At 38.8% G+C, this 19,493-nt stretch overlaps 1 protein-coding gene across 1 annotated transcript in view; it reads right to left on the bottom strand.

Annotated features, from left to right (window-relative positions):
- Positions 1-3,187: 3,187 nt before the first annotated feature.
- The window catches only part of PPP1R14C (protein phosphatase 1 regulatory inhibitor subunit 14C), a 51,246-nt gene continuing 34,940 nt past the window's right edge, over positions 3,188-19,493 (bottom strand). Inside the window, exons 2-4 of the mRNA XM_064413305.1 lie at positions 14,985-15,068; positions 13,620-13,652; positions 3,188-4,513 (exon numbers count right to left, since the gene is read on the bottom strand). Coding sequence (XP_064269375.1) covers positions 4,439-4,513; positions 13,620-13,652; positions 14,985-15,068 — 192 coding nt within the window. The 3' untranslated portion in view covers positions 3,188-4,438. The remainder of the gene's footprint in view (positions 4,514-13,619; positions 13,653-14,984; positions 15,069-19,493) is intronic.

The following is a 19,493-nucleotide window of genomic DNA, read 5'->3' as shown; positions in this document are numbered from 1 at the left end:
TTTTTAGGATAATTTTTAAAATAGCTTAGTTTCTTAAACAACTGATGCCAGTTTTTATTGGAAAACAGACAAGTCAGTAAACAGTTAAGTTCATAGTAAACTGTTAAGTTCATAGAATTTGGCCATTACTTCCACCAAAAAATACACAAAACGAATAAAACCCCATCAGCTCTAGGTTAGATTATTACAAATGGCAATTTCAAAACTTCAGAAATACTCTATTTACACACTGATGACAGAATCTTCCAGAGGCAAAAATAAAATTTACTGCACTAAGCACTTGTCACATTTTTTCTTCTTCACTTCAATTTCTCTCCAGCTTTCAACAGTAACTTTAATTACATTCACAATTCCTATTTGCTTATTTCCAGAAAAAAAAAAAAGTTGTACCACGAAATTCAAGTAAAAAGTAGTGGAGTTATATATAAAATATGTAGCTAGTATTAGTAATCTGCATAAGCATGTCATTACATTGCCATAATACATAGAAATCAATTTCCTTTTAGTTTTCTCTGCTTTAACAAAAATCTAGAACCAACCAAGAAGCAAAACAAAACAAAAAACCCAAAACCAAAAACAATCATAGAAAAAACAACAAACAAAACCCAATGAAGCAGAAGTCTAGAGTTTTAAGGCCTTTGATTACCTTGACTGAAACTGAGTAACTCATCCAACGACAACTTATCTAGAAAAGCATCCAGTTTCAATTTGGAGATACCAATAGTGGTCAATCTCACCTATTCCCACAGTAGCAAGCTCAAAGGGGTCATCACCATCAGGATGCTGTATCTTCTTCAACACATCAAGATTCCTTCCTTTATCTTCCAGGTATTTCTCCTCTTCACGGTTTTCTCCAATACACGAAAGCATTTACACCTCTCATTTTCTTTCCATACAGAAATATATGCAGTAACACAAGACTCTTCTGTTTTCCTAACAGGAAATTTTCTTAGTGATGTTTTTTCCTGAACTTCCCGACAGCCGCTTTCTTTTCTGGCTTCCTCCCTAAACCTCAACACCTTTTGAAAAGTATTGCATGTGGTTACTCAGTACCTGTATACAATCTGTGCAGTATACAATGACAAATCTCATGCAGCCAAGAAGCAAATTTCCTTTTGTTACAGCACTTCAGAGTTTTCTGTTCAGCTGCTTGTTCAGAATAAGACCTGCATTTTCTTCTAGCTTCCACTCAAATAGGTCTTCTGTTGATGTGGCTGGCATTTTTTTTTTTTTTACCCTGGAGCTGCATGTTTACATTAAGACTGTCATGACTCTGAAAAGCCATTTAGAAATAAATTGCTGAGTAATTTCAATTTCACATATGCTATTTTACCTACCAGCATAAAGCACTAAAAATTCTTACTAAGACTCTGTGTCAAAGAGTTTCAAGTGCACAAACAGGGCAGATATTTTGCTCCTGCTTTTCTTAGCCATATTCTCTGATAATAGAGAACATCATTCTGCACGATGTTCCCTGCATGAATGGCAACTTCAGGAGCAAAACCCTGTTGGGGTTGGGGGGAAGGAACTAAAATAAGGCTGGCAGGCAAATGGTTCATGTCCTTTCTTCTGTACCACTGAATACACCACCCTGTCACTGCAGCCTCCTGAGGCACCCTAAGTATGATTACACAAGCACTTTGCTTTCCTTTCTAAGCCAGCTGTCAGGTCCTGCTGTAAAACATGCAAAAGCTAATTATGCCATGAAGCATAGTCCAGAAACACATGCTCTTGAAGGCAATTTTTTAACACTGCAAAGGCACTTCAATTCCAAAACAAAAACCTCAGCTTCACTTTGTATTTATAAGAAGGAACTTCAGTTTCTTTCATTAGCCACTTAAAAAGCCCAGAGGAAGCTCTCATTGCAGCAACTTGGCCCTTCTCATGAAAGCTGTCCAGCCAAGACCATAAAGAGACTGGGCTGTAAGATTTAATTTCAAGTTGTTTCAGTAACTGTGCTATTTATATGCTCCTTGAATATTGCCCCAGAGCCAAGAACACCCACACAGTATAAAGACACAAAGCACAATTAAATTTTTAGTGAATGGGTCAATTGCCCCTCACTAACACCAAGGCCAAGAGTAGCTCCATTAAGTAAAAATTAGCAAGAATGAGACCCTGTAAGTCCCCAGGAAAATCAGGCCAGCTGCAAACAAAAGCTATTTACAGCTTGGTTTTACTCACTTCTAAGACAGCAAAACCTGTGGTGCTGGAGGAAACTCTTCTCAGAAGTGACTTAGCCCATCTCCAGGAGACAACAAAACAGTAAGGACTGTCCCAGTCTTCACCATTTCTAAGTGTACCACCAAACCTCTTAGTTTTAGAAGGGGTACACTGCTACTTTCCACAGCTACTCAGTGCAAGATGAATAGGATAAAAGACACAAATATGTCATGAGTACAGTTGGGTGGGCAGCTTTTAGTCAAAAAACATGAAATAAAAAATATTTGTGGATAGTATTTTTTGTTGTAGGTAATGAGAGAACTGGTACAGTTGCCATTAATTGACATCTGATTTGACACAGCATTATTATAAAGGAAAAAAAGGTTATAATTGAAATTGTCAGTGAAGTCACAAAATGCATCTGTGAATGCGAAAATTATTAGAACCCTTATTGTTCAAAGTGTGGATTGTTTCAGACTCCATCTCAAAACTCTGAACATGAGAATTTCCACCAATTCTAAACCAGAGATAAATTGCAACCTCAGCAAGATACCAGATTTAAATTTAAAGTGCTGCAGGTGAGACTTTTCTCAGGGATACTGGAATTTCTTGAGGATCCAAAAAGGTGCCTAAAGGAAGAAAGGTAGATCTGAAAGATCCCCTTCTGCCACACCTTCACTAGGAAACTGAGAGCCACCCAGTGTAAGCCTTCCCCTACAGTCCGTCTTTGGTGGACAAAAAGAAATCTGCATTTATCAGCATTTATCTGAAAGAATTTCCAAGCTTTGTTTCCTTACCCTTTTTTAAATCCCCTAGGGCACAGGGAAGAAAGGCCTCATCTGGAGAAGACTTTCAAAAGTGAAGCTGTGCACCAGGTTACAGGAGTGTGAGTGATACCGAGTACATTAAAAGCCATTCGGGTCAATACAGCTGAGTTCCCATGTACTTACCACCTTACAGGCTTCTCTTTTTGACAAGCAATTCCATTTACAAACCTACTCAGCAACAGTAGTCTTGTAAAGTGTACATGTAACAAGTCACAAGTTGTTCCATTTATTTGAGTAAATATCTGGTAAATAAAATCATCAGTAAACATTACAAAATTAAATACATTAAAAAAGCTTGCCAGTATACATAAAATTCACAAACATGTACTTCTTTTGAAAAATAAAATATGTTCAGAGCACCCTTGATATAAAATGCCTGACTAATGTCACCTACCAGTAAATGGTAGCTTATCAAACATTCTAGTTAGGACATTTTCCAGAAGGGAGCAGGGATCTCCGCCCTTGCTCTTACAAGCAAGAGAGCCCAAGTTAAGAAGTCTCCCACTTCTCAGGGCAGAGCCATAAACAAAGGCTGTATTACTTTTTGCCTACCTTTATAGGAGAGGAATCTGCATTTGATTAAGACCACATCATTAAATGCAATACAGTACTTGTAATTCATTTTGGTATCACTGCCTTTCCTCCAGCATGAACCAGCTTTTAAATGCTCATGGACATTTCTCTAGATATCACTCCAGACCCATATTCAGTACAGGTTAGCACAGCTCCAAGACACCATGAGGTGGAGAGGAAGTGATCCTGGCAAAGCATCAAAGTCAATCAAATAACTTTTAAGTGTAGAAATTAAGCCCTTAAAATTCCCAATTTTCATATGCTGTAGTCTAGACAAGGAGATATGATGAGATTCTTCACTGGGCTGCTTTAAGGGTATTTAGAAAAATGGCAGCATTTGTTTTAGTAATCTAAATTGGTACCTTTTGATAGCAAATTTGCAATAACCACCATTTAAATAATTTACTATGACAAACTTCTCCTTCCATCCATGTGAAACAGTATCCACAACCCACTTTAAAATTTATGTACAGACAAGCACAAGAAACTTGACATCCATGAGTTAAATGTACAACCAACTTAAGAAACGTTATCCAACTAGTTGCAAGGAGAAGCCTCCTAGCTCTGTAAATTTACAAGATCTTCTGGTTCACCCCATAGGCTTGCTGCCCCTCATCTCTAACTCTTGGATTCTTCACTTGCTTCAGTAATCCTCAGGTGAAAGTTGAGCAGCATCCAAATTGTTGATATTTTTGATAAAAAATAATTGACACTTAAAAAAGAACCCTTAAAACACACCAAAAAAATTCCTTGAGTCAAAACTGAATAAAATCAAAAAAGTTGTGGAGAAAGACAATTATTTTAATAAAGGTCTTGTATTCAAAGTCCCATTTCCCTTGCCATGTCTTTTACAGAGTGCTATTACTTTGAGTTATTTATATACTCTTCTTTTGAGGGGGACTGAGTTTCCTCATTCCTCTTATCCGAGTTAGCAGCTCTTTGATAAATTCCTAGGAAAAAAACAGAAAATATGAGCAATTTTAATGATCCCATAATACTACAATCAATTTATTTTTTTTTTAATACAAACTACACATTTTTATATAAGGTTTTATTGCTAAGCTGGAATTTCCCTGCCCTGATTGCCAGGAACCTTATACACATCCTTCCCATCGAGCAGAAGTGTGAACAATGAGCTTTTCCTTGCGATTGTGCCACTCAGTTATAACCCATCTTTCAGGCTTTTACTGCACAGGGCCTTACACCAGCTACTGAATGAAGCAAAACCTATGGCTGGATGCAATGCAAGCAGTCAAAGCAGACTTCCACAGCTTAAGCCTGCACAGAAACCAGCACTCATGCCAAAAGAGGTGTTTCTCTTGCCACTCTCCATGCTGGAACTAGTATTTTGGTTGGCTGAATCCTGAGCTGTACAAGAAAGCTGATCTGGCTAAAAATCTCAGCTGTTTCTCCTCTTGCCCTGCTAGTTTCCAAGCTGGCTCAGTTCTCTGACCAAGCCACCACTCAGCCCACACTAACACTTGTGTCAAGGCAAGGCAGGAATGAGGACTCAGAGGTAGCACCACTGGTTTATCATGGGTTAAACTGGTTGCAGAACTAAGTGAATGACACTACTTTGAAAACAAACAAATGCCAAACCACCCCCCCAAAACCAAAAAATCCAAACCACAACAAATGAATTCATGGACCAGGCCTTTATTCACAGTGATATTTTCCCCAGTTTCAGCAGATTTCCTCTTTTTAAACTGTGTGAGGAACAGAAGCTTGCAGATTTGCATCATTCTCTGAAACTCTTTTGGTACAGAGTTTCTTGCAGGTGCATTAAAAGCCACATGGCCTCCTTACTGTCACATTGGGAAAATAATGTTTACCCACAGTACTGTGTTTGAACCTACAAAAAGGCTCTTATGTAATCAGCTAGCTGTAAACATGGAATGTAATTACTCAGTTAGGTTGATATGAAAAGTGGGTTGGACAGGGCTTTGAGCTCGTCAAAGGATGGTGTCCCAGCCCTTGGCAGTCAAACTAGATGATCTTTAAGGTCCCTTCCAACCCAAACCATTCTATAATTCTATGAAACAACTAAAAGCATGATTTCCTAGATGAATGCTTGAAGTTAAAAATTCCAGTGAACAAAGTCACCACTTAAATGACAACACAATAACTTTCAAAAAAGGTCACATGGAAACATGTATTACAAGATGTTACACTTTGTTCAAGGAAAGTCTGCATAAATGTGTATTTTAAATTAAGAAATATGTTGGGTTTTTCCGGTTGGCACCATGGTCCCAACAAACCAATCTCCTTTCCTGACAGATTATGCATGTCTACAGTGAACTGCATGTACTGTTGCACCATGGTTATTGTTGCACCCACACTACCTGTGGCTGCAATGCACGGCAGCAAAGGCAGAGCAGCTACACAACAGTGGGGTCTCCACCCTGAACTACGCCAAGGCCACTTCAGGAATACATCTGTGCATATCAATATCATGCCTCCCATCTGGACAGCCTAATCAGATGATCACAAAAATAGGTTTCTTAAGACCCCCAAATCCTCTCCCTCCATCCTCTTGAGGCTGTCTTACTTCACAAAGGCACAAGCCACTGGAACAGTATAAACTTTATACTTGTCACAGTCCAGTACTTCTCCACTGAAAAATCAGAAGGAGAAAGACATGCTTACTCTAAAAATTCACAGCTTTCAACAAATTTTGCATTAGTTCTGTGTCAAGATATCATCACTGTAAGGATCTGTTAGATAATGCAAAACTATATCGCATGGTGCTGCTTGAAACACATAAACACACTTTAGGATTTTTTACTATCAAACTTACATAAAGCCCTTCAGTACAATAATTAGAGAAATAAACTCCCTAAAGTGACCTTAAAAGATTCTTACTTGGGATTAATGTCACTTGTATTGCCTGTCAACAAGTCTTTCCATTAAAAATCCCCAAAAAACTATAGTCCCATCAGATTAAGACAGCTTTGGAGAAGAATGGCCTGAAATGCAGTTATTCCCTTAAAAAAACTTTTAAAATTGTCTGTTCAAGTCACAAATACTCTACAAGAAGAAAATGCATCTGCAAACTCTCCATCAGCTTACAGAAGTAAGAGCCTCATGGGAAGGGACATCTGCAGAGTGCACAGGAACACCTATGGTACTCTGTAGTCATTAGAGGTATCCCACCCTGCCATTCCTCTGCCCATTCTCCTACAGCTCAGTAGAGTCTGGAGCAAGTTTCCCTTAGATACCAAAGGTAGCCAAGGGTCAGTTGCTTTTTAATATGAAATTATAGCAAAAGAGATTAATTCCTCCCCTTAATTTTGAAGAGCTATCACAAGCGCCTTCTTTTGCACAACAAGATACGTGCTTGAGGTTTTCAGTTTAACACTACCCAGAAACTTCTTAATGCTGCCAAAATAAACCAAACTGTAGGGTCAAGCCCCTGAAGGAGATCTGAAGCAACTGCAACTACTCTTAAGGCAGAGAAGGCATTCATTTGAAGAAGTACATATAATAATTTTAAAGGCTTTATCCCCCAGGAACTTTTTTTTTCCCTTGAAATAAGGGTCTGCAGTACCAAAGAGTAAAACCCAACAAGAGCATTTTGCATGTAGCAGACATTTTGCATAATACAGTAGCATTGTTGTGCACTTCCCATAGACACTCAAACCACAGCACTGGTTCAGCACATTTCTGATTTAAGTATCACTTTGCATCTGACACTCACATGGAGCTGGCTGTTATCAACACAGTTGTGCTCTGGTGCTTGTGCCTTTTTTGCTTTGCTTTTCCTTCTCCATGAAGAAAATCAGTGTTCTAGAAAAGATGCACATTTTCCCTCATGGCGACAGGAAAGGAGACTTCACAGCATTTCAGTAAACCTTCACTTTATAACTAACCAGCTCAGGCTTATGTCAGCAATACCCATTTTATTTTCTTAAGCCATTGCTCAAAAATTGCAGTGCTGTTCCTTGTGGCCATTTGAGTCAAGACTTAATATCCACATCTGTCTCTACTTTGTACACAAAAATTATTGTACACAGAGCATTTTACTGAAATCCCCCCTAACAAGATATGCTGAAATTTAGCATCAGATGTTTGAAAGCAGATCATGGACTAATCTATGCTAAAAGCACTTCTGTAGCACAGGTTGAATTATTTACCTATATATATTGATTTAATTCATGGAGTTAAAAGCCAAGAATAATTCATTATTCCTTGAAGGCTTATAGCCAGGAATACACAAGCTACATGTACTTCTAATACAAGAAAAATCTCACACCAGCACTTTGTGCCTTGGTAAATAAAATAAAAATAAAGATAAAATGAAAAAGTTTTTAGAAAGTGTAAAAATGTATGCAGATTTAGTTAAAATTCTTTTTTACAGATTTTCTGTAAGGAGGCACCCTGATAACAAATATTAAGAATCTTTTTAATTTGTAATACTAAATCATTGTTTCTAGAAGACATCTCTCTAATTCTAAAGGCAAATTTTAATGAGAGACTAAATCCATAGCTCATTTGAACTCATCTATATTCAGCCTTAGGCAAAAAATAAAGGCAAAAAACAAAGGTGAAATGATAATTCAGGAAAGGGGAGGAAATCATTTCACCTCTCTGCTTTGGTGGTGTGACTCGTTGTTTTAATGAGGTCATTTGACAGACAATGAATTCCAGGCTTCCTATTCAAGTCTTCCAATTAATTCTGGAGACTAATTAGATTCTGCCTCTCCATATTTCTCTTCCTTAAACAGTACACATGTAGTAGGACAAGTTTTTAAACTAAAATTTAGAGTTTCTAGTCCTCCTGCTTCACTAGAGCATGAAATGAATCCTAAGTCAGCTTTCCTTCACAGCTTTACTTCCCTGTAGCCAGGTCAAAAAACAAGATTAACTGTTTGCCCAAGGCTATTTCTTGGAGATGGCTTTATTAGTTGGATGTAAAAACTAAAGTCAGCCTGGAAAGCAATCCCACAGCTGACTGGGAAAAGAACCTGAATAATAACCCATCTTACTGCCAAACACCTTCTCTTCCACACAGGCTCAATCCCCGCTAAAGCCCATTGTACAGAGAAAAGGGAACTGCTTTGGGAGAACAGGGCCAGAAGATGCCTTCTATTAGCAAAAGCCAGTGCAGCATCTCTGTAGCCTCACTGAATGATGTCCTCCACATGCCCTCTCCAGTGAGGCCACAGCATCATCAGTGTCCAGAGCATTAAATTTTTGCAGCACTTCAGCTTCTTGGTGAGCTCTGTATAAGGCACTAACTACATACTATAAAGCTTAGCCACAGTTAAGACTTGCAGCCCAATTATTCTCCAACTCAGCAGCACGTAAACAAGCACAGCTTATTCTTGTCAAATCACCACTTGCTCTTCCCTTCTGATATTGCTATGGGTATTTATAAGTTGTGTTCATGATTACTTGCAGAAATGAAAACATGCAACCTCAATTCTCTCCAACACTGTAGTACAATATAGGGCAGATCTCAGCGGGCACATAAAAAGTTTTACTTCATTGAATTCAGTGGTCAAATGGATGAACAAGAAATCATATTTTACCTGAAATGCATCTTCCTGCATTGCTTTTAAACAAGCATGTTTTCTAGCCTTTTTTCTCTACAAATTCTCCTATTTCATTTCAAGTAACATGGACACAAAATACATTTGCTGTGACTTAATAATTTACCACCCATCAGCTGCCCTGACTTGCCCAGACGTAAGGCAGTATGCTGCACTGAGGCTTTAGGACACATCTGCAGTGACCATTGCTTCTTGTGGGTATCCTACATCTTGCTGCCTAGCAACAGAAAAAAACCCCAATAACATTAACTGGAAATAATTTATAACATATTAGGACCAAAATAAACATAAGGTGCTTCAAAAGTTATGAGGCTCTGTTTCAGAAGCATTGAGCTTTCTATTCATGCCTGTATACTAAAAACATACAATATGTCAATACATACACAAAACAGCTTTTATCTTTAAAAACCACAGTGCCTAGACAACTAAAAAGTTGCATCACAAGCCTGTCATTTGCTCCAACTAGGAATTAAACTTGGAGAAACATACAGTTAAGCAAATGCATCTCTACCTTTTTCAAAAGTGTTAGAAGCTGCTGAAATAGTCCAACCACTGAAGTAATTGAGTAGGCAGTAATCAAATCTCTGCCCAAGTTCTCCAGAAAATATGCACAACAATTCAACATAGTTTGTTTGCAAACCATATTAAAAATTATTACTAGAAGCTTCCAGCTATGCAACTTCCTTTTATGATGCAATTTCATCTGCTTTTTCTCCCATTTTGCACTAAGTGAAGAATTGTACTAACAAAATAGATTTAATCCTGCCTGAATGGGAAAGATCTCCAGCTCATTCATCTGAAGCTTTGTATATTTCTATAAGAAAAGAAAGAAGTAAATAAACTGCAAATTTAATTTATTCAGTTTTCTTCAAACACTCATTATCTGCAGACCTTGTGTTGCTCAGCTGCATCTTTTGGAGCCAATGAGCATAAAAATCACCCACTCGTAGGATTTCTCTCCCACAGCAGTTTAAGAGCTTCCTTGTCATTTTTCCTGTCTCACTTTGACTGTCCCACTAGTGGAAGCTCTAATTCACATCAGCCATAAATATTTCAAATTTTCTCCAATGCCCAGTCTAAATAAGTGGCCTTGCTGTTACCAATAGCAGAAATAACAGCAATACAGATTTAGTCAGCCTTCTTCAAAACATATGTCTTGCAAAAACTCCATGGATTTCACAATCACAACTGTCTTCCTATCCTGAATAAGAATCTATTGTAAAGTATCTAAAGATCATCATCAAGATTACAGATTATATTGAAATCTGTTATATTCACTGAGAACATTAAGATTCTCCACCATCAGATGATGACAGAGAACATCAGACAGAGCTGAGACAGCAACTCAGCAAAGGTCAGAGTGGGATTTTCCACAAGTGACATGTGGGACTGTATGAAGAACTGACTGGCACACAGATGATGCAGGAAGAAGATGCTGCTCCCTGCTCCTCTTCAATCATAGAAGTTCAGATCCAAAATTTAATTATGGTACTGATTTAGCAGATACTAAATCCTTTAAGTTTGTGTACATAATAATTCTTTACATAAAAGTCCCACATTAAGCATATTTCCATACAAATTGAAACAGCCATAACTGCTACCTAAGGAAAGCTTTTAATATTTTAAAGCACATTCAACAGTCTAGCTGTACTTCCATTAGAAGAAAGGTTTTGTAACAGTTCCTTATTAGTTACTGTCAGCTACTATCTTTGGCCAAATTATTAAAGAGGTTGGGAACTCTCTCCATGTTTTAAGTGACCTGGATAACTCAGCTTCCTGATGAAAAGTCAATCCAGGATACATACAAGCATTCCTCAGTCTTTCCTTAACCTTTAGTTTAATGGAAGATACTGAGCAAAACTGACTTAAGATATACATTTGCAGGTTTAGAGGTTTTTTTCACAGCTGGGTAAGAGCTTTGAGTTATTAACCTTTTTGCCAGTACTATTTTTCTTTATGTTCCGAATAGCAGAGACATCATATTACCTAACTTTTCCCCCAGTTAGGGATTACTACCTTTTGCAAATTCTATAACTCTTGATGATAAAATCCCTAGTGCACTTGACAGAGTACAGTATTTCATTGGTCAGGAGAAATTCGATTAGCTCATATCTATTCTCCACAAATCTTCTAAAAATCCTTCCACAAGCCAACTACCTCAATAGTTTTGAATGGCCTGCAAATATAAAAGATTGCAGATTTTCTAGACAAGGTGTGGGTCCGTATATAGCAAGTTTAAGCCAACTAAAAGACTCTTTAGGTCACCCATAGCAGGATAAAAATCACTATTTTTAAGTGGCCTAAGCTAGCAGTCATGCAGTATTACTGGACTCACCATGCCATAGATGAAGAAAAGTTGCTATTGTAAAACAGTCCCGGGATGTGACTCATTTTGGAAACTATCTTCACAGAATCAATTAAGTTGGAAAAGGCCTCTGAGATTGAGTCCAAACTACAACCAAACACCACCTTGTCAACTAGACCGTGGCACAAAGTACCTTTCCTTGAACACCTCCATGGTGGTGACTACACCATCTCTTGGGCAGCCCATTCCAGTATCTACCAATCCTTTTGTGAAGAATTTGTTCCTAATGTCTAACCTAAACTCCCCTGCCATAGCTTGAGGCTATGTCCTCTTCTCCTATCACTAGTTCCTGGGAGAAGAGGCCAACACCATCTGTCTACAACCTCCTTTCAGCTAGTGTAGAGTGCGTGGGCTATGTACCCTCTCAACTTGGCTATCTCTAAAGATTGCCAAGGAAGATGAAAATTCTCACACATAAGGGAGCTGCCTCATCCCATCCACAAAGGACTGAAGACACAGGTCACCAGTTCAGTACTAAAGTCTCACCTTGATCGAGGTGCCTTGAGGGCAGACATAGATGTGTCCAGGATGTTGTTTCCTGAGAACTGCCACAGCAACTTAATTTACCAGTATGGCACAAATCTTCCCTGTAGTTCTACAACCAAAGTTTCCAGTGGAACACGCACTGACATCTGTCATGTACCCTTATCAGCTCTCTGAAGTTTGTCCTTGCGTAGTGTCAAACTTCACAGGTAAAAAAAAATCATTCATATGGCATGTTTAGGAAGAAGGAAGAAGAGTAATTATAGGATCTCTGCCTTCTTCCTCTGCCTTCAGATAACACAGAGATAAGAGGTCAGCTCATGACTGAGTGTTAAGCTCTTGGCAGCCTGTTCCTCCCACCTAGTCATGACTCCAGCTTTCTCTTACTAGCCTGTGACAAGAGCCACGCCAGGCTCCACATGCCATATCCATCTTCACACCTATCTTAAGAAGAAGCACCAAGGTTCAATGGCACCTGCTTAGAGAAAGCCGGAGAAGGCTGACAGGGTCATTTTTACTACATTTACTACAGTGAGACAGCTGAAGACTTGGCATTATGGCATCTCCATAATGGAAGATGTGTGCTATCGGCTGTAGGGCAACAGAGATAAAACACACAAACTCTACAGGTTTATCACCTGAGCCTTTCTGGGTCAATTCCTCACACTGTCAAAATGTTTGTACCAGCAGTTCCAGAGAATCCTCCCAATCTACCACAGAAATCAATAGAAATGAAAAAGCCTTGAAGAAAATATCTCATGGACTGTGAAGTGTTTATTCAACCATACCAGCAGTTCTTCCTGATAGTCTGACTTTCCTTAAGCCCCACCAGTTTACATGGCTACAGCTGCAGATATTACAGAAGAACCAACCTATCTGAAGCTTTATTTCAAAACTAAACACCTGGTTTCTAGTCATGCACAGCTGAAAGGTCTCTGACAAGAGGAATCCTGCAAGCCAACCCCTCTATTAAATACTGTGCAGCATTTCTTGACTTCTGGGAAAGAACTTGCTATATAAATGGAACCAACTGACCCATGACCTAGACTTTTGATTTTTACAATGAGTCAAAGGGGTTTTTTTACAATGTTTACTCCTCCTAGTAAGCACACATGAAAAGCACTGGACACATCAATAGATACACAAGTTGAAAACTGAGTAACTAAATCCTGCTAATACAGGCGATCCAACAATTTCATTCAAGTCCATTCACATAAACAATTAGCCAAGCTGCATATCTGCATAACAGTTCTCAGAATAAATTTTACTGTCCTAGATAAAATTAAATTATTTCACAGTCAAGAGCACAGTCCAACATGCAAATATTTTAGCCATTGGATGATAACTAAATATAGTTTTCTTGTAACACAGCAGCTTTAAAAGTCAGTATAGTCAGAAGGACATTACAGCAAACAATACTGATAGTTCAGCTGGAATGAACAACAGTTCCTCCACAGGGAACAATCACATTCCTACTGTAGCCAACTGACAGGCACAAACATTTACAACACGTAAAGCTCCAAGTCTATCAGCTAGATTAGATAGCCATTAATATTAATCTAACTACTTTTTCATAAGAATAAAAAGAAAGTTACTTTAGCTTGAACATTAACTACAGTTTGCACAGGTTAATAGCATTTTTAAAAAGTCTTTTACCTCTGTTGGTTTGTAGCAATCTACAAGAGTTTCCTAGAAGCAAAATACGAAAAGGTCAGTATCCATACAGAGTAATAGTGAACATAAACAAGGCATGGTATGAAACCTGGCAAGGGAGGAGAGAAAGAAAAGAAGCAAGAATAGGAATCACTGAATGAAGATGTTACTGAAAACCCAAAGTTATACAAGTCACCTTTGCTCCCTATGTGGATCAGAATGATTTGTACCAGGAGAGAAATAATGGCTTCTTTCTCCAGGTAGGAAGTTACAAGTCTCCCTGTCTCCAAGGAAAACTGAGAAGAGGAGGAGAATCCATGAAGATTTCTCCCAGGAACAGACATGTGAAAGGCAGCTTTCTGTGAGGACATGAGAGTCTTTGCAATGCAGAAATAGAGACGTTAGTTATTCCCAGCAGGGCATTCCTAGCAGGGGGCTGCTGCAGCTAGTTTAGGCAGAAGCAGCAAAGCTATTTATGAACGCTGAGCAATCAGCCTGGGGCCATGCCCCACGTCTCTGTGGCTGGCCAGCGGGCACTGAGAAAAGGGTGCTAACAGGCACTAAAATGAGATGTGCTGCATCGAAGCACCACATCAGTCACCTCCCAGGAGCAAGCTGAGGGCAAGCCACGACTCTAGAACAATTTTCCTTTTCTTAGTGCATCTGAAAAGATTATAAATGGAGACATTTCCTATTGGTTTTATATATTGATTTAGAGAGAGATTTCTATTAAGGCATTTATATTTATGATATTTCTTTTCCCCCTCTTTCTTCCATTCATTATCTCCTACCTCACACAAGATTCGAAAGTTTAGAGAGCGGGTTTAAACTGTTTAATTTCAGCAGATAGCTTTTGAATTTCCCTCCTAATTCCTGTTCCTGACCATCTTACCCTTTCTTTGAACTTTTTGATGGGTTCCAATTTCTTTCTAGCACAGACAGAAATAATTGCCAGTAGGCTAAGCACAAGGGAAGATTTCTGGTCTGTATACACATTTCTACTGCTGAAGTGAATCACAGAAACTATCTGGTCATCATAACTGACTCTCAATCATACAGCTTTTTCCATGTGTTATTTTTCATTTTCCTATGTTTTCTCTATTTTATATAATTGTACAAATTTGAATGAGGCTAATTTGGCTTAGCATATTTCCCTTTTTATTTACTAGGCTTATCACCTACCTTGCAAAATTTTTTATCTAAAAGGATTTTGGTTAACTTTGAACAGTCTGGTAGACTATGCTAGACTGGATTGAGGAATCTCTCCATTGTAATTCTACGTTTACGTGGATTCAATTAAACACAAGGTATTGATCCAGATGCATTACTTCAGCCACCTTCCGATTTAGAATTACAAAATAATATTACCTGTAATTTGAGAGCTCTCTCCTCTTCATTGGCTGCATCAAGAAGGTCATCAATGTCAATTTCTACCTCTGGCATTTCTTCTTCCTGAAATGCAAAAACACCCACTTAGTCCATAGAGCTATCTTTTAACTAACCCCAAAAGCAGCCAAGTGACAGCACACAAACCCATCTTCCTGGGGCCAGACAAGGAAATCAGTAGGGGATGGTGGCTTGATTCCTTGCTCCCAGGCCAGCATCAGGTCAAGCCCCAGCCTCACAGAAGGTGACAGTTCTTAAGAAATCCTTTGCTCCCAGCCAGGACATGCTACTAACATATGGCCAGCAGAACAAGTCATGCTACTCTCACAGTACTGGGCAAAAGGATGAAGGAAAAAAAAAAGGAGACTGAAGAGGAAGTAAAAAACAACTGCAGCAAGCCACAAAATTGTTTTGAAAGTATTTTTGATTGGACTGCTTTTCTTGGTAACACTGTGGAAGATCTCCCTTGCATAAAGTTGGCTTACAAGGATGACATACGTGCTCCACAAGAACTCAGATTTTCAGTACCTGCAGTGAAGCACAAAGTCTAAGATATAGAGTATTTTACAGAATTTTTCTTAACCCCCTTGTCAATCTTACACTCCTCCACCCACACACTTCTCTCTTTGCATCACCAACACATCAGATGCCTTGTTCTCTGAGTCAGAGCAGCAGTCCGTCCATTTTGAAGGACCTCTAAGCTCTACAATCTCAATGAGAACTCATCATCCACAGATATCACCATGTATTGCATTTTCAGATATGCAAAAAAAAATCTGCTGGCTATTTTATACATTTTCCCATCAAAATTGTTATGCAGCTCCCTGCTGCACATACAAAACTCTGGTCTCAGCCACTCTCCCACACCAAGTCCAGCCTTGACAGCAGCCTCAGTGCCATGGCACACAGCCCCTCTGTTGTCCCTCCTCCATCTAAGCCAAAACATGGGCACTGCAAGACTCTCCTGTCCCACAAGTACACTGCCATCGATCGACTTGCGGATGTGGCATCGCTTTGGCACCAACCTAATGAAAACAGAGACCTGAAAGTCTCCAAAGTGGAGGGTGCATTTAAAAGTCAGGATGAAGCAAAAAGATCAGAGCAGCAGCTGCCACATTCTTGTACCCCACCAACACTTCTCAAGATCCTTTAAAGAAGCATTTTTACAAAAATGTGGTGGTTCTAGCAAGTTGTAGAAGTTTCAATAATTGTGAAATTATTTAACAGCTCCAATAGCAACTGCCTCAGGTAATACCTAAATTATTCTTCTACTGTGTAAAAGACAGGCTAAACATTAGCAATGGTTAGAAGGTTACTTTCTAACCATTAGAAGGTAAGTTAGTTCAAGTTAATCTAAGCGAAGTTAAGCACCAAAGTGGCAAACAACTAGCTGTATTAAACTCTAGCTAAAATGTGAGGAGGATGGACAGAAGTTGGATGATTTAAGTTCCCCATTCCCCATCTCCAAAGGAAAGTGTGCAGGGACACTGTAGGGCAGTCATGCAGGCAGTTAGACCCAGTGAACAAAAATACACAAGGCACACCCTTTGCCCAGTCAGCCTGGTCAGAAAGGAAGCGTGGACATTGGCTGAGATGAAGTAAAGATACCAATTACTGTAACACAATCTGGCAACATGGGAGTTTCTAACCCAATGCAACAGATTCACTAGCAATTTAAACAAGAGGAAGAGAAGTCTTCCACAGGCTATATATTCAGTAAAAGCCATCAGAATTGGAAAGGATAAAGAATAATCCATAACAGTGGTACAGTTACTTAGTAGTTTATAATCCCAGCTCTATACTAATTCACATATCACACCAAGAACCAGAAATTCCCCACATAGGTAGTAAATCTCCTGAACATTTTATCTAAGCAGCTCAGCCTAAATACTGTTAAGACAGGGTGCCTGGAGTAACTGCTAATATTGTAAACTTATCAAAATACACATCCACTGAACTGTGTAAACAGCAATAGTGCATATGTCTGCATGCAGAAGCGCTGTTCAGCACATTGAGTATTTTGTCAAATACACATTTTGAACTCTTGTCCCTTGGAGCGGCATTCTAGCAAACTGAAACAATGTTGAAAAGCAGCAGTGAGGGGAAATTGCCTAGAAGGTATATGATGCTTTTTTGTGATCACACTTCATCGAAGTTGAGTGCTCCTGAAAGGTTAGTTTTACTCTGAATGGTGCCAGTCAAATGGAAGAAATCCTTGCTTCTTTCCTCTTCTTCAAATCAACTTCCCCCTACATTTTCAAGTTTCATAGTGCCCATCAATTCAGAGGGCAACTGCGCCAACAGTTCACTGAAATTTCAGTATAAGAGGTAACAGCTCAAAAAGTGATAAAACAAAATCAATTAAAAACGTTTCTGAAACAAGGAACTATAATTGTATCTGACACAATGGCATTCAATTAAGTTACATTTTCTGTAAAATATCATGTGTATCTTCTTTACTTCACAGCAGATTTGAACTCTGATACATAACACAAATGGAGGGGGAAGCCCAAAAAGGTAACTCTTGCTCTTATTTTTGGCTGAATGAACAATCAAACACCTTTTCTCCATCTGAACTACTGCGCCTGCACGATCTGAAGAGTTTCATGTAAGGCATGAAAAACATGCCGTTAATTCAGGAGGCTGACCACCCCATAACAGCTGTAATGACAGAGGCAGGAAAGACAAAGTCATGCCTTCTGTTTGACGGATTTTATTGGTGAGATTAGTCTGGTTGCTCCAATTACAATTCAGATACAGACTGGGCTGGGCCAAGCCTGAAAGGGTCTGTGCATAGCCAAAGGATGCTATTCTAAGGGTCTTGCTACTGTCATGAGGCTGTGCAAAAAAACAAACACTGCCACCAGGTCTGCTCCAGTAAGAGGGAGACAAAGTGATGCATATAGCAGATGGGGGGGCAAAAAACACTAGTATCATGCTGACAAGGAGCATCCTCCAGAGAAGCTAAAATAGGGGTGTGGGGGTTCTGGGTGCAAACATCTATCAAACATCCTCTCTTGGGGAAGAGGAGGATCGACACTCTCCTTTTAAGCACCCTTTGCAGCCTGCATCAACAATGTAGGCAGAACATGAGCTGATTTCTGCTTAATCATTCAAAAGTCAGAAAATATCAAAGACAGCTTCCATGATATTTAATGAAACTTAAATTCAGCCTTGCATTGAAAGACAGACCCATTACTCTTTAGATTGTATGAATTCCTTGCAGGCTACTGGCAAAAGACCTTGGGCACAGACATGCATTAAGTAGTAAACAGCTGTAGCAGTTTAAGACATTGTAACCTCCCCAGCTGGCAGTGGTGAATGGAACAGAAACAGGTGAACATCCATTAGTGAGACCAGAGAAAGGTCTTCAAAACCAGCTCCCACAGCAGCTTAAGCCAAAGGGCTGGATTTTGCAGGGGCATCTTGAAGAACACTTGCACACTCCAGTCCGCTGACCCTGAGGACAGCACCTCCAGTACAGCAAAAGCAGGTCTGACATCATTCCAAGTATCTACTAATTAAACATTTATTGGAGGCTTTAAAATTTAAAGGGCAATGGTTGCCCTATGGATAACTTCCCACTATAAATCCAACTGACAAATTCATCTATTATCCCATACCCCCACTGTTATTCACCGTGCATCATCATGTTTGCAGTGCTGGGAAACAATTAAATAGGCTTGTTTGATTTTTACTTTAGATTTTAGATCTGAGAAAGAAAGGAGAAGTTAAACACAGCAAGAAAAATTAAAGTCATCATTTGTATTGTGAGTTTGGAAACAGCAGGAAAGGATAACAAGAGAAAAATGAAGGAAAAGGAAGGAAAGATGACCTTACAATTCAGACGTATGAAAGTTTCAGATTGTATGAATCAGGGATTTCTCTCAGAGTCCTGGAAGATCGCCAGTAAGTGATCAAAATCAAAGTAGAAAATAGGACCAGTTTTTCTGGAAATATCCATTTAATATATTAACATATTTATTTATTTTAGAACAGGCATCTACTGGGAATCTAATAAAGGCAGTTCTAAACCAGTTCATCTGCAGGCATGGATGGCACTGCAAGACAGAGGTTCAAGTCTCAGGATGATAAATTTAAAAACCCATAAATTACCAGGACTAGAAACCATTGGTTGCATATGCAACCTGCTAGGATTATGAATGGATTGCACTTAGTCCAGGTAAATTAATATTACCAAATAGTAATTCTTAGAAAACTCAAAAGAAAAACTTATGTGCTTCTTATTTCAAAGCATTCCATTGTTTTGGGGGACTTATGCATGAGGGGAAAAGTGGATAAAAGTGAAAACAATAAAAAAATAGTTTAAGTGATCAAAAATTATTAATCCAGAATTAAAGAAAGAATTAATTTGCTTTATTGTTTAAAGCCAATCCTACTTAAGTGCAAAGTCAAAATACACAGCTAAAATAAAGCTATTTGCAAGGCAAAAAGACTGTTCCATCTATTGATTGATATGAGGAAAAGAAG

This window comes from Passer domesticus, chromosome 3 (assembly GCF_036417665.1).
Source record: "Passer domesticus isolate bPasDom1 chromosome 3, bPasDom1.hap1, whole genome shotgun sequence".
Lineage (NCBI taxonomy): Eukaryota > Metazoa > Chordata > Aves > Passeriformes > Passeridae > Passer > Passer domesticus.
This window is presented reverse-complemented; position numbering and strand designations above follow the sequence as displayed.